This window comes from Ptychodera flava, chromosome 4 (assembly GCF_041260155.1).
Source record: "Ptychodera flava strain L36383 chromosome 4, AS_Pfla_20210202, whole genome shotgun sequence".
NCBI lineage: Eukaryota > Metazoa > Hemichordata > Enteropneusta > Ptychoderidae > Ptychodera > Ptychodera flava.
Window position 1 is genome coordinate 27026877 of NC_091931.1, and position 15824 is coordinate 27042700.

The 15824-nt window shown below is 38.5% G+C and overlaps 1 protein-coding gene across 2 annotated transcripts in view; it reads left to right on the plus strand.

The window, feature by feature from the left end:
• LOC139131329 (circadian locomoter output cycles protein kaput-like) overlaps window positions 1-15824 on the plus strand; it is a 68351-nt gene that overhangs the window by 9301 nt on the left and 43226 nt on the right. For both annotated transcript variants that reach the window (XM_070697338.1, XM_070697339.1), the window contains exon 2: window positions 12764-12832. In XM_070697338.1, coding sequence (XP_070553439.1) covers window positions 12764-12832 — 69 coding nt within the window. The remainder of the gene's footprint in view (window positions 1-12763; window positions 12833-15824) is intronic.

The window sequence follows — 15824 nt, forward strand, 5'->3', positions numbered from 1 at the left end:
AAGAACCACAGATGGTGGACATATCTGGCATGTTACCTGATTGATGTTGCCCTGGTAAATGCATATATATGCTTCAAGCATGTACACCCTGATAGTAAGCTGACCCATAAGATGTTTCATCTGCGTGTCGGGAAACAACTCATTGGCGGTTATTGTGGGCGATCGCAGCCCAGTGTGAGAGAGGTCGAGGCCACTCAGTGTTCTCCCCAGGCCGTTTAACAGGATCGGCCCCGATCCTTTATTTTTTTCGCCCGATCCTTTATTTTTTCGCCCGATCCTTTATTTTTTCAAGCCGATCCTGTTTCATGTCCGCCAATTCTCTTTCAATGTGGCTGAAGACCTATTGTTTCTCGGCGGCGATTTTGTGTGAAACGAGTTCAAGTGTGAAACGGTTCTAATGTGGCCATAACACGACGTGCCAGATGGTAAAAGGTTTATTCCATCGCCAAAATGTGTGAAATGGTTAGACTGTTCTCCTCTCATGTCGATGCTTTAGGTGTTTTACACACAATGAGGCAGGGTTATCGGGTGCAAAGCACCCAAAGTCGCGCTTGTCTGTGAGGAGAATAAATGGGGCGGCCGTAGTGCAAATGAACATCGGCTAAGACGGATGAAACTTAAATTCAAAAAGCATGAAATGTGTTACGCTGCCGATCGTACCGACAACGGCCATTTTATATAACATAACGGACATGGAGTATACTCAACCATGGATGTAAAAATTAAAAATTACATCCATGACTCAACGAAAGGCTCGGTGTTGCATCTTTGCCAGCGGGCACTCAGTCAAAGCATCTATACTAGGCAATTGGTTGAACTGCCGTTGCCACCCATGTCTCGCTCTGGTAAGAATCCGAAGGTCAGGAAAAGTGATTTCGATCAGAAGTGGCTGAAATCGTACGATTGGTTGAGACAAAATTCAGATGCAAAAATGTATGGTACTGCCGCGTGTTCATATCGTTGCGTGTCCGAGTTAGCCATTTCGAGATCTGTGTACGTCCACATGACGTTGAAGCCATGTGTGTCACCTCGTGTCACGCATTCGTAACTTGCATGGATTCGTTCGATTGACTTTCAGAAAAAATTTCACTTGATCCAGTTTCAAAACCCACGACCCGTTTTACAATATTCAGGGCACCATGAAATGAAATAAAAAGGAACTACATGAGTTAAAATAATCATTCGTGTGATCATCTGAACACAGCAGCTATGTATGTACGGTTAGGATATACAGTATAGGTTCAAAGGTCGCGTGTGTTCAAGCGTGCTCTACACACACAATGCATGGCTACGGCCGACGCCGCGCAGTTGCCGAAGTTTCGTACGTTTGTCGAAGTAGAAGTCGATGCAATTTCAAATCTTGTTCTTGAAAATACCCGGTATCAATATTTTCGGGCTTCTCTTTATTATGAATTGAGTTTTAAAGTCAACATATTTCTCTGCAGGCATGCTCCTCTGACTAATATTCAGTCCCGTATGAACTTGTCCGTGTAACTGTTTTGCCATGGACGTTTAAAAAAGACGTCCATGGTTTTAGAATAGCAATCTGGCTACAGACAAACATGTACCGGTCGTAACAGAGGATCAACAAAAAAAGGTCTGATTTTGAATGTTATTCTAGAGAGAACTGGAAGACTATGAATGAAAATATGGATGTAATATATGAAGTGCTTAAAGTGCACAAAAGATTTTACTTTATCCTTTTATTGTGGGATTTTTTCTGATGCTATGGAGTGACATGTGTATTGCATAATTATCATAAAATTTACATAGTTATTGTTATGCAAATTGGCCGACCCTGTTACAGAAATTTCTGGGGAGAACACTGCCACTGTTTCTCTTGCCTCGTACATCAATCCACAAAATCAGCCGATGCACGTTGTCAGCCGTTGGAGGGGCGGCAGAAATGCTGTAAAGTATGTAGCAGAGAGGGTAAGACCACTGCGAGCGGACGACTGTCTGAGACGTCCAAAGGATGTAGTCTGTGCGGGGTTCATCTTCACGAGGGCGAGTGTTTTGCGGCTTTTCATCATCGCATGATGCTACGAGGTAAGAGGAGCATTGGCGTGCAGACCTCTACTCACACAGCCGACGACACCCATCAGCAAGAGAACCCGACGTAAATAACGGACAGGGGACAGCTTCGCCTAACAGTGGCTTGACTGTATTCTGAACACGGACCATGATCACATTTTGAGCACGGTTGTGCCGTTTGTTTGTGCTTTACGATCCCGCTGATTGTAAATTGAAACACGGCTTATTTTGTACAATCCCCCGATTGTAATCTTTGTAACACGGACCATGCACTCGGACGTCGAGACAGACTCTGAGATTTATTATTCGGCATAATGTAAATTATTCCGAATAAAATACTATCTATGGATCGCATATTTTCGTTTTGTTTTGTTTTGTTTAGACGGATTATTTTGTACAATTCCCCCTATTATAATTTTTGAAACACGGATCTGCCACCCCGATTGTAATTTTTGAAACACGGACCATGCACTCGGACGTCGAGACAGACTCCGAGATTTATTGTTCGGCATAATGTAAATTATTCCCGAATAAAATACTATCTATGGATCGCATATTTTCGTTTGTGTTTGTTTTACCCCCACTTTCGTTTTTGGCAGATCCGTAAGGACGCTATAGTAATGGATGAACGTGCGTTGTATCACGTGGGAGGGGCACAGCCCAACGGAGGCTGTGCTCGTGCGACGTAGACGTTGTACCAACCATCTGTCGTTGGGGTTAGTGCATAGAGCAGTTGCACTGTCCAGAGCTAAGGTGGTACAAAACTGCACCTTAGTAACAACTGCACAACTAACGTGTTAGGAAACGGTAACACTAACGAGCTAAGTGTTCACTGAACTGGCCAAACTACGTACACGCCTTCCTTCAATGTCGGAACTATGTCGTTGACACTACGTCAAAGCAGACTGCAATGTGCGACTCTTCCAAGTCGTTCAAAGTACGTGGCCAAGTGACACAACCCAGGGGAAACAGGACAGGTTTGAGGGTGCTCCCGCACCCATAGCACTAACCCCTGGGTCTTCTACTAACCCACGAGAGAGGTGACGTTTCCCCGGTGTGGCCGTGCGTGCCGGCGAACGAGCTTTACTTCCGCGAAAGTAAGCTAGAAAAGGGCATAAAAGTGCACGTCCCCCGGGGCAAACAACGCCCGTGACCTCGTCATTTTCTGGACACAACCTCATCAGCGGTTGCCCCTCTATACGGGCATGCAAAAATTTTGAAGTCTAACACGTATATGGTCGGTAATCGTACCCCGAAAATGCGGTATTTTCCCGCCAAATGCCTGGCAGGAAAGCGTGCAGGAGAGCCTATCTTCTGTAGACACGGAAAAGGGGGCCGGTTTTGACCGACTTGGCAGGATAACGGACAGGGGCGCTCGGCAGGAAAAGGGTTAATGATTCCATGTGAAGTGAATAAAAAATTATGGGTTGCCGAACTTAAAGGAATCGGCATTCATTGAAATAATTTAAAATTTGCCGAAAATTGTCCGCGAAAAAATGGCATTTTTATTGCTTTAAAAATTCATAACTTTTGATTGGATACAGCTATTTGCATAACTTTTTTTTTTTTTTCTTCTTTTACCCCATTCTTGCTAAAATCCATTTAAACTGTGTGTATAAACAAGAGGAAAAAATGGCTTGGCCACCCTAGTTACAGAGTATATGAATTTTTCAGTGTTTAAGGTACTTGTGTGGTACATGGGCTTTTGATGTTCATAAATCTGTGTTGAGTAATATCAAAAGAAAATTTCAAAATGCCAGAACAGTGCAACCGCCATAGATTATCTACCACAACATTTTTAGCATTGGCATAGGGCAGAAATATTTTTTTTTAATGTTATATATGCAACTTGATCTTCAGTTCTGAAATAAAAAGAAACAGGAAAAGACCTTTGGTCCTTTTCCAAAACCGTATCGCTTGAAAAATACAATTATAGTTCAATATATGACTCATAAAGTGTTTTCAGTTGTTACAACATAGCATTTATCGCCGGTGATATGAAGAAGCCACTTTTTAAATAAAATCCATAAGTTCAGAAAAGTCTTCATACATGACAAAACAAAGAGAAAGGGATTTGTTGCTGGTCCTAATATGCAATGATCTAGGCTGCCTGCATTTACCTTTTCCTTATAATACTGGGATTTTTAATACTGCTAAAAAAATATACACAGTGTTATCTTTCTTTGTGTCAGGATAACCTTAGCATGTATATTAATGTCTGATGCCTTTATTTTGATCTTTCATCTAAAAAACGGAATAAAATATTGAGATGTGTTGCAGTAACTTTTCTGTAGCATGTTTTTAGGTTTAACATGTGACCGGCAGTGTTTAATTGACTTCAATATATCTGTACATTAAGTGGTCTTGTGTCAATTTGCATGTCCTCCCAATCTGTCCAAGCGATGTTGGCAACTGTGAAGTTCAATATGTTTAATATGCCAGAATGTGTGATAATGACATGAATATCTAGAATGTAAAATGCATACAGAATCCAAGTAACAGGGAGTCAGAGCTTTTGCCCTTTTCTTGTTTCTAAAATCACACTGCAACTTTAATTTTAAAAGCTAGTTTCTTTTACCGGTACAAGAAAACCTAAGAGTCCAAATAATTCTAACTAAATGATCTGCATAAAATTTTAAAATGTTTGATTATTGAAGAATTTGCTGGGTCAAGGTGCAGTTCATGGAATTTCTACCAAGCCGCTTGTACTGTGTAGGTAGAGTCCTTGGAGGTCATTGACATGACACAAGTTTGCAAGTGGATTGTTGTTTGAACTGCAGTCATATTCATGAAATGTTCATCGTCAACAACAGTACGGTAATATTTCTGGCATTTAATTCACTCCCAATGACTTTGCTTGAATGAAAGATTAAAATGGTATAAGCGAGTGTTATATCTTTCACATTCAATTCTCATGTGTAATTGTTTGAGTAAATGTGCTATAATTAGAATGGCACCACCCTATGGCCTTTGTGGTCTCATTTGCATATTGTTACCAGTTTGCTCTTTGGACATACTACATGTACATTGTTACCCGCCCTAACCTTCAATGTATTTGTCAAGTAAATTCTACTTATGAGACTGATATATTTCAGCAATATAAAGCATTGTGGCTGCAAGAAGTGACAGAAAAAGGAAAAAAAACCGCTTTTGCAAATTGCTCCTGACCAAGAATGTGATAACATTTTGCTGTAATTTTGTGTACGTGTTTTTCCCAGTTCAAGTTGTAGTTTGCTGGAATTTGATAGTCATGTCAGTTTTCCTGTACATGATCGAGTCTGCTGACATAGGGTAAAGCCAGTCTTTCCTATTGGGGCTTCTTTGATTAACCTTTTTAGGCTGTTGTGTTGTAATTTTTCCCACCAAAATTTGTTTGCAACAGTTTACCAATTTTTGTGAATTTCTCTGTAAATATTTTTGATAATTGTAGGCCAAACGGCCATAAATTTTCATGGCGTACAGTTTTTTTATCAAGATTTTTGGAAATATCTGAAGAAAATTGTGTGGAACTGAAAAAATTGCCTACGGTGTTATAATTCGTAAAGGTATAACAAAATTGACTTTGGCACTTAGAGGGTAATCATCATGACTTAGCACATTTGTTGTTGTGTCAAAACACTACCATTATTTAACTGATTCTTGAAATTTTATCAGCATATATAGACATTCTATTGCCTGAACACAATAAGATGCAAAGTATTGAAGGGAAACTAAAGCAAATTCCTGTACCTGAATTGTCAGATACTGAAAAATATGCAACTGTAAAACTGAAAAAAAAAAAAAAATTGTGGTCTGTTGATGTACCAAGTTCATATTTCACTAATAAGTCAAGTTGGTTAAAATTAGTGAAATAGCACATGTCCTGTATGGTACATTTAAACCCCAGGATTTTAAGAAAGAATGAACATTTAAATGCAGAGTAAAACAGAGATACTGTGCGCATCAGTTTTACAGACTGAAATCTGCTGTTGACAAAGCCAAGTGGAAGAAAATACAGATGGTTTTGTTTCAATACCGCATTTTACTGTCTCGGTAGATTTGGAACTGATACTATCTGACAGGAAAAGGGATACATTCAAATGGTTCAAGAGATGTACTGTACTTAAATATATGCATTATAAGTGAGAATTTTAATTGTGTATTTTTCAAATAAAACAATGACATGTTTATAGTTCTTGCTTGAGGTATATTGAAATAGCATTAACTCCCCATCAAAATGTGTACTGCAAGCTTTGTGTTAAACCATATTCGTTTGAATCCCTTTGCCATTGGCACAGTGCTAAAAGGGTTGACCGCCAATACTTCCGTTCATTGGCACAGTTATAGGCAAAAGGTCGTCCTCTGTTCAGGGAGGGCATTGACCAGCCTTGAAGTTATGCAAATTGACCAGAATGTGAAGCCAGTGGCCATGTTCAACAACCGACCGACCGACTGCACATTGATTGTGAGAAAGCTAGGGCAGCTGAAGTCAAAATACAACTTATTGTAATTCGTGCTACTTCCTTTGAAAGCTGTAGAATGTCAAGTTGAAGATTGTTTAGGTTGTGGTATGTTTGATTATGTACATGTTGGTGTTCGAGACCGCAATGTTTATTGTCAAAACCACAGAGGACAGACTCTTTGTCAGAACTATTACTGGTGGTGGGAATCCTGTTCCATCCCCAGCTGAAGTATGCAAATGTTTTATTTTTGTTGAAAATTCTCACACATTGCTGAAGGGCGAAGTTGAAGGGAAATTTCCCAGATGAGGATAAGCATCATGGCATTGTCAATACCAGGAACAACGTGTACGCATTTCAATTTTTAGCCAGTCCGTCTCCAGACAGTACGATAATACCATAATACCGTGGTTTTGTGGAGAGAAAGGCATGTTAGATAACTTTCTCAAATCCCTGTTGCGTAACACTTGCACAATAGTTGCCAGGGTGTTTATTGTCCTAGCTGCCCTATCAGCTCTTGTGACAAGAGGATCGCCAATCAATCCGTGACCTCATGCGTACCTGTTTCCTATAGCCTGGCAATTTACCATTTTGGTGTCTATCACAAGCAAGTCTGAGTGTCTTTGATTTTCAGGAACACGAATAGTGTATTATTCCTATGATGACTTAACATGAAGGAAAGGCTTGGCAAAAGGCAAAGTAGCCGTTAGTTCTGTTCACTGCCCACGACATTGAATTTCACATCTGATTGCCTGTTACAGTGTGATGAATTCCGACACATTGCTCATGTTTGGTGATGTAACAAACTATAACTCATTTATTTTTTGATTCATTTATTTAACTTTTTACATGTAATCTACTATCTGATATGAGCAGTTTCTACCCTTTAATAAATGTTATGGTGAGGGAAAATATAACAATTATCTTCTAGTACATGTATTTTCTGAAGGGAACACAGACTATACACTCGATTACATCTAACATCAAACGCTCAATTTAATGTTAATATTGATAGATCCAATGAATTCATCAGTGTGTTTCCTTTGAAAATTCATAAGTTGATAAGAAACCTCAGAAAGTTCACCACATCTTCAGTTTAATAATATTGCTACATACTTGCCAGACAAATCGGCGTCATTAAGTAAGGTAAACTTGCTTAAGCATGCACAAATTACACTACAGGCCTGCGCTACATTTATTTTCACTTTCATGCGTAGTAGTTGCGGCAACGCTCAAGCTTTCTGTGGTGTTCAAGTCTTTCAAAGACTTTCTTTGGTTTATGCATGGTACCTCTGAGCTTTGCACATGAAAATGTCATCGGAATTTGTGTTTTAATTAAATGTTCACATCTATACTATGGTGCGCAAAGAGGTACACCAGCGTACGTATTACACGTTTGATGGTCCAACGATCACGTTTAGGATGATCCACATTCGTAGCAGTGACAAAGAGGTTGATCGTGTATGTAGCGTTTGATGCACACTGTCGTATGCTGTTCAGATTTCTGCGTGTCCAAAAATGATAATTACATTCAAATCACCGAAGCAGTGTTCCCCTCAGAGCAATTATAGATTGGTGGCTGCCACTCTTTAATTTTTGCTGAACAAAAGAAACTCATTACCATAACAATCGCATTTATTGTTATGCAAACTAGTCATCCCTCTGCCAGAAAATCTTGGGGGAGAACACTGCGAAGACTTATCAGACCAGTTAATTTGATACATATTGTATTTAAAACAGTTTCTATGAAGTGTATGTATACCGTTATTATGACAGCAGGAGTCATTAATTCTTTTGCAAGACTTGATATCTTTTGATCCATGTTCAGGTATTGGTTATTGCTCAGTGAATTGTTGTCAGAGATGACACATTTTTGGCCATACACATGTACATATGTTATCATCAAGAAGTTTTCTTCTGATTTCGTGTAAGTAAATACTTGGCTGTTGTCTAGAACTCGATATGTAAGAGAATGCTGTCGACAACTGTGGTGCGTTCGCACACTGGTCTATCGCCAACTGTCAGGGAGCCTGTTCTCTTGTACTTACAGCTGACATTGTATGCTGTGGCTTTAGAGACTCCAGTGGTCGATGTAATTTCACCATAAGAAACACCTTTCAAGTAGAGTTCTGTGATGAGTCTTCGCATCAGAAATGGTGTCGGAAAACCTGCTGCATTTTGGATGGTTGAGATGTGTAGTGTGGTGACTCTCATACAATATTGCAACTTTCAACTTAACTCATAGACCGTAAAAACTTAGGGTCTATGCTTAACTGTACCGCCAAAACTGTTTTTGTAACCCTGATCTGTTGTTACCATTCACCATATTCACATTTTAGTTGTCGCAATGAAATTCATGCATAAATTTTACTGAGCTGAAAATTCTGTTTTATATAATCTCACAATATCGTAATGCCCATTCTCTTTGAACGAAGTGCTAATATAATGGTATGTATTCATGTAGCTAGGAATTATGATGTTCACGTTGGTTGGTATGGTGCACATAGAAAGGTAAACTGTATCTACATATTTACATAAACTTGTCGCCAGCGCACTGTCGTTTGAAACCTTTTGAGGAAGTTCCTTATCAACTGATGAAGTTTTAGAGGGAATGCACTGATGAATTCATTGGATATATCAATATTCACATGAAGTTGAGTGTTCAATGTTAGATACAAATGAGTGTAACCAAGCTAGGGTCTGAAACCCTGTTTCATTTATCTATTCCATTGATTCAATTTGAACCTTGATGCTTTACTGAACACACCCATCTCTCCCTCCCACCACCCCCTTGACTTAATCCAAAAGTCAAGCAACATATTCATATAATAATTGTTATTTCAAAGGAAAACAAAAGACAGAAACTCCTCAAAATCGTCTTTACACCTTAATTAATTAATCCCGATTCCTGGCCTTTAGGCTTTTCAAGCCCGGGTTTAACATTGCTATCAGTATCTGGTTTCTCTTTCAGTCCAGCAAAGCAATATTATGAAGGACTTTGGATGATGAAAAGTATTTGTGGGTAACAAGTTTTGACTCCCACACCGGCTCTCATCTCCTGAATGTTAGTTTGGAATTGTGAAAGGTTTGAAGACCTTCCCCTGGCATGATAAAATTTTACAATATATTGTTTGAAGTTTTTAACTAAACGCTGATAGATTTTCAAATAACAAACATATTTATAACAGAACAAAATTTTCAAGGTAACTCCCCTTTAATTCGGTCTTCACAGTTGTATCGTTTACCAGAAGGTTGATTGAAATCGAGTGTGAAAACTATTAAATATATATGAAAGCTGGTTCTACACTCGTGCTCATGTTCACGTTCACGGAAGTGGGAAGTCCTATGAGGTTAGTGATGTACGGTTAACGTGCGTCATACAGCTCTCAGCGTTTATTGTAAGGAGATAATGAATGTGTAATGAGATTTTTTCCGAGGGCATGGCCCAGATTTTCAGAAGGTCATCACATCCACTACTGTGAACTAAAGCAGACGTTTCAAAATTTGTAGTAGAAATTACATCTCAGTGTAAGTTCGCATATCTTATTATTGACACAGATCAGAGAATTTTAATGAAAATTGTCCCCGAAAAGAAGTGTCATAAGAGTAGAGTGCGTAATTTTTCCCAAAGTGATGAATCTTCTGTGAATGATAATGGACATGTTGAGCTCATATGTTTTATTTCTAAATGAAGTATAAGCTCCATATATAATGAGGTAGTTGATGGAGCTCAGTACATATAGCTGTGAACTGAAACATTTCAAGTTTAGTGTCAATAAAGCCTTCTCCGAGAAACAAGAAAGTGCAGCCCATATGGATGTAAAAGTTTATATGTATCTGTTGTTTCAAATTATTGCTTCATGAATCCAAAACACTGCAGAATATCACAAGATCAGTCGGCGAAACCCATTATGCACGATTTCTCTGTTTTGTTCAAGTTAATTGATACATGTAGGATGTCTACATAATATAAATGAAATAAATAAAGGCATTCCCGTTGTCACAGAGTTTTAGATATTACGTGCGTGTCATTCTGCACAACGAAATGCTGAATATCATTTTACACGGCTCTGTCCTCATCTTTCAGGTAGAATGAACAACTAATTCCCTCATAAATCTTAGCTCCTGGAATCGGATCGAAACTGTTCAATTTGTTCTCCATGAGTCCAAATTTCATCGGGGGGTTGTAGCTATCAATTTGAAAATGGTATCAATAACATTTCACATCACAATCACATCTTGTCAAACAACATGCAGTTGGCCACCTGCTGTACTGTAGGCTTTTCTTTCGATCGTTACCTATCAAAAATGAGACTCTGGACATAGTACATGAATTGTGTATTAATGCCAGATCACTAATTCCTGGATGTATTAGGAGAAAGTTGAAGTTGATATAATAAAATAATTATACATTTGTGGTATGTAATTATGTCATTTTCTAATTCGTAGGAGTTTGGTATTACAGGAAGATTTCAGTGCTCCAAAACAGTCAGAGGAAGTGCCTTTGGATAAAAGAGAAAGTTTAAAGATGTCATACAAATGTCATAGAGTTACAATGTATTTAATCGACAGTGCTGTACATCATAGTATCTTCACATGCATGTTAAATCCTCTGGACAAGATTCACATCTTATTATCCTCTGTGACAGTGGGTGTACCGGGGGGGGGGGGGGGGGGGGGGGGGGGGGTTATGTCTTTATTTTTAACACAGTTGTGTGATTTTTGAGAATGACACTTTATTGCCTGGAAAAACCAATTCATCCTTCTTGGAATTCGATAGAATATCATGATGGTGTTTCAAACACTTGATAAAATTTTATCTAATGTTGTCACTCAGTTCTTCACATAGGAAGATGCAACCCCAAGTATTATTCCCAGTAATATTATCACTCATGGCAAAGGCAGGGTATGGTTTATTTCGTATGTGGGAATAGTATTAGAAACTTCTTACATGTAAAGTATCATATATTGACTATGCTTGTAAACAAACAAACAAACACAAACAAACAAAGACCATTTTTATTGGCAAACATGAACACAAATACAACCCTTTATTGGCTCTTTATTGTTTATGGAAATAATCATACGTAACAAATAAATAAACACTTGTAAACAAACAAACAAGCAACAAGGAGCCAGAGTTCCCTTTGCTATGCCATGTTTGTTTGTACGTATGGTTTACTCCAAGTGTTACAATGGATTTGGGTTTTTTATGTTCCAGAACAGGTGAAACTTTTGGTACATTTGTAACATTTTCCACAAACTTCCTTGCAACATAGCCCAACTATTAACAAATTGTAACTCACAATTGGTAAATAGATCTGGAGCTCATGGGGAAGTTATTATTTGTGTAGATGCGCCCCAGGACGTGTCATGTCAAATGTTGCACAGGCAGTCAGACCACTGGTTTCTTTTCTATTTCAAACACAAAAGAATTCTGCACATTACAGCTCCAAGTCACCTTCATTTGTAACTTGATGTTGATCAAATCCTCCCATTTTGAACCAGATTTGCGGTTATATTATCAACTTTTACCTCAAGTATTGCAACCAAGCACAGGAGTATAATGGGTGTCTCCCATATGCACAATATCTTTCTTATCAATTTCAAAGAATATGGAAGGTTCTGATTACTGTAGAAATGCATTTGCAAACAAGAGGTAATCAATACCTGTCTCAATAGATACAATCCCTTGGCGGACACATAATGCCATCTTCATTTTCACAGGTTTGTCATGTAATACATGGATTGTACATAAGTCCATAGAGGGTTCATGCATGGACAGTAGAGGGGGTCTTCCCCCTCTACTGTCTACCGAATGGTTCATGATTCTTCCCTCAGTACGTAGCACATGGACAGACTTTTGTTTACAGTGGTAAAAGTAACCAAGTACTACACAAGTACCCATGACACAATTTGTGGCAGCCCACTTTCAAACACTGTTGTATTTTACGCATTGCTGTAAATAAAAATGCCTTTGCTTGTATCTTCAAAGGTATGATAGCAACACTATCACAGTTCAATCGTGATCAATGAAATGAAATATTGAAGCTGTAGCCAGGATTGCCACAAAGCAGTGCTTGGATGGCAGTGGTGTTACAGGAAAGTCTTAACATCATGCAGAATTGACACATGGACATCAGTATAACCCACTTGCTGTAGGAGTGCATGTTTACCGCTCAATAAATGATGACACACATGTTGTATGTTGGCAGCAAGTTTTACATGTTTCCATAGTTATGGGTGCTCACTTTTTTGTTAACCATTTTGGAATTGTTTTTTTCTTTCAGTAATAATACGTATACAAGTAGTCAGTCACAAAGTGCCAGTGAAGATGATGACAAAGATGACTACAAAAGGTGGGTACTGTCAACGTTGTTCATGCCTGGAAATTGAAAGATTTCAACTTTTCCTCAATTTTTAGTCCCTGTGGACGCAGTTTGGCAGGGACTTATAGATTGGGTCCTGTCCGTCCTTCCGTCCGTCAGCAGCCGTTTCTCTGTTATCCCTGAGCCAATTTTTTCAAACTGTGTGCAAGGATAAAGTACTGTGGCATACATATGTACGTCAATGTATTTCGTGATACGATCCAATATGGCTGCCTTGTGGCCATTTTGTTGCGAGTTTTTTCATATTTTTGAGCCATAACTCAACTATCCCTAAACCGATTTCGTTCAATATTGGTACACAGATAAAGTACTATGGCATATATATGCACGTCAATTTATTTTGCGAGTCGATCCAATATGGTCGCCTGGCGGCCATTTTATTGCGATTTTTTCATGTTTTTGAACCATAACTCAACTATCCCTGAACTGATTTCGTTCAGTGTTGGTACACAGATAAAATACTATGGCATATATATGCACATCAATTTATTTTGCGATACGATCCAATATGGTTGCCGGGCAGCCACTTTGTTGCGATTTTTTCAAGTTTTTGAACCATTACTCAACTATCCGTGAACAGATTTTATTCAAACTTGGCACACAGTCATTGTATTGTAGTATGCATGTGCATCACAATTAGAGGTGCGAGCGGGGACTGTGTCATCAGCAATGACTTGTTCCATAAAGACATAAAGAAACCGTAAACCAATTCCCTTACCAAATCCAAATTTGCTACCAGAAAAACAAATTATTGAATATATCTCTATTGGAATTCAAATGGCCACTATCCTTGTTAGCTCATATTTGGTATTTATACCAAATAGAGCTTATATGGTGAGTCGATGGCGTCTGTATGTCTGTATGTACATTTGTATGTGGGTATGTATGTGCAGATGTATGTCTGTCACATGCAAAGGCTCCCATACCTCCAAAGCTACCATCTCAGTATTCGGTGTACAGGTAGATGCAGGGGTTGAGATGTGACGTTGTTCAAATGAACATGTCAGTGTCAAAAATATGCAAACGAGGAAAGAAAAGGGGGAAATCCTGCAAATGTGCAGGAGTGGTGGCAGTAACTGAAACAGCCCACACATCTGAGTAAGAGATTTTTGACCTTTTAACCTATTTGTATGCAGGGTACCTATTATGTGTGGGAGTGGTGGCAGTAACTGAAACAGCTAATTAGTCATTTCCTGTCATTGTTTATGAACTGTGACATATTAACAGACCTGCTCAAACCATAGACAGTAGAGGGGGGGGGGAGACTGTCTATGCTCAAACTAAGAGGGACTAGCTGTTTCTGCTATGCATATTGCTAAAGTTGACCTCCAGTACTTAAAGTTTCAGACCATATTTACTTTTGTCTATGTCATTCTTGTTTTTCTGGTTTAAATATTTCTTGTTGTTTTTCTGGTTATACTGAGGAGAAATCATTGTCATAACATCAACGTAAAATTTTCCTGCACTGAACAAATAGAAACAACACTTATTGTTGATCTTTGGTATGTACCAATTCTGATCAAATTTGAGCGACACCGTATAATTGCGATATTTTGTTTAGTCGTCAGGACCAGGAGTACATGAATATGGCAACAAAAATGCATTGTAAATTGTTCCAATTGGAAAAAAGTTTCACAGCTGCTTGCAGAACTCTAAGTTGTCATTCCGCGGCACTTGTCAAGAGCTACTCGACACATTTCTGAAGTGCAAAGGCATTGCGGCTTTACATGAAGGATAACTTCATGGTCATTGTGTCCCACTCAACCTAAAAAAAGATGTCTGGGAGACATGTTCACTGTTGTCATGGTCACGTAAAACCTCTGTTTGTGTCAATCTTATCAGACTCCTATGATTGGTGTTTTGATTTTTACTGCTGATGTGTTATACATTGTTGTAGAAGTCAGACATGATTGTTATCCGAAAGGATGAAAACTGCATCATTTCAACAATTTAATCACAGTCGACACTCACTTGAAGAAAGAATCTGAGCATTACTTAACATCTGCAACTACATTTTGAAACATTACACTGTATCATTCAATTATTTGGTGCATGTTTACAGATGTGCTACTATTTGTGTAGAATCTGGCAATTTTTTGGCTCTGAAGGCCTAATGCTTTTGAAATCTGAACCGTGAGCAGTAATGGTAAAGTTTCAGAAAGAAAAGAAAGACTCTAAAGTGATGCCATGGTAGTGATTAATTTTGAAAAAGACTTTGCTACAGTTTGGTATCATTACATGTAATATTAGTGAAGTACAACCCATAATGTTTTGACCAACCAGTGTAATGTTACGATGTACAGCTTTGCAAAATAACTGCCTGCCCACCTGCCTGAACTTGTGAATATTTGGCCAAGCTGGTAAAAGTGTACATTACCTACCTGACAGACAGATTGAAGTAGTTTCTGATGTTTTGTTGATAATATCAGAGGTTGGCTCTATGAATATTTTGCAAGAAAATTGTTTGTCAGCACTGTTTGCTTGGGCAAGCAAGGTACTTACAAAATCATCTATCCAGATGTCAGTTTGTTACATACCATGAATATCCCGCATTGGTAGCGGTGATAGATTTCATGGGGGATAACGTCATTCCGTTAAATCACAGCTAGTGTTCTGCCAATCTCTGCTTCTGTAATAGCAGTGACGTAAATGTTAGACCATTTATTATATTGTGTAAATTTTCTGACACTTGTGAATTTCAATTAAAACAACTTTTAACTGTATCTCTTATGATCTTTACGGAAGGGGTGAGGATCAAAACACCCCCTCTGCTCCATCTGTTATATGCCATTTCACTCAATTAAATTCCCTAACACCTTTAAATTAAAGACAAGTTTATAATTGCTACAAAGAATTTCCTATTCTTATTGTCAAAGAATTCCTATTCTTGTTGTGAGACCAAGCCTTTGTGGTGTTACTTTTAGGAGACGCAGAAGCACCAGTTATCTAATAGTATAAACAT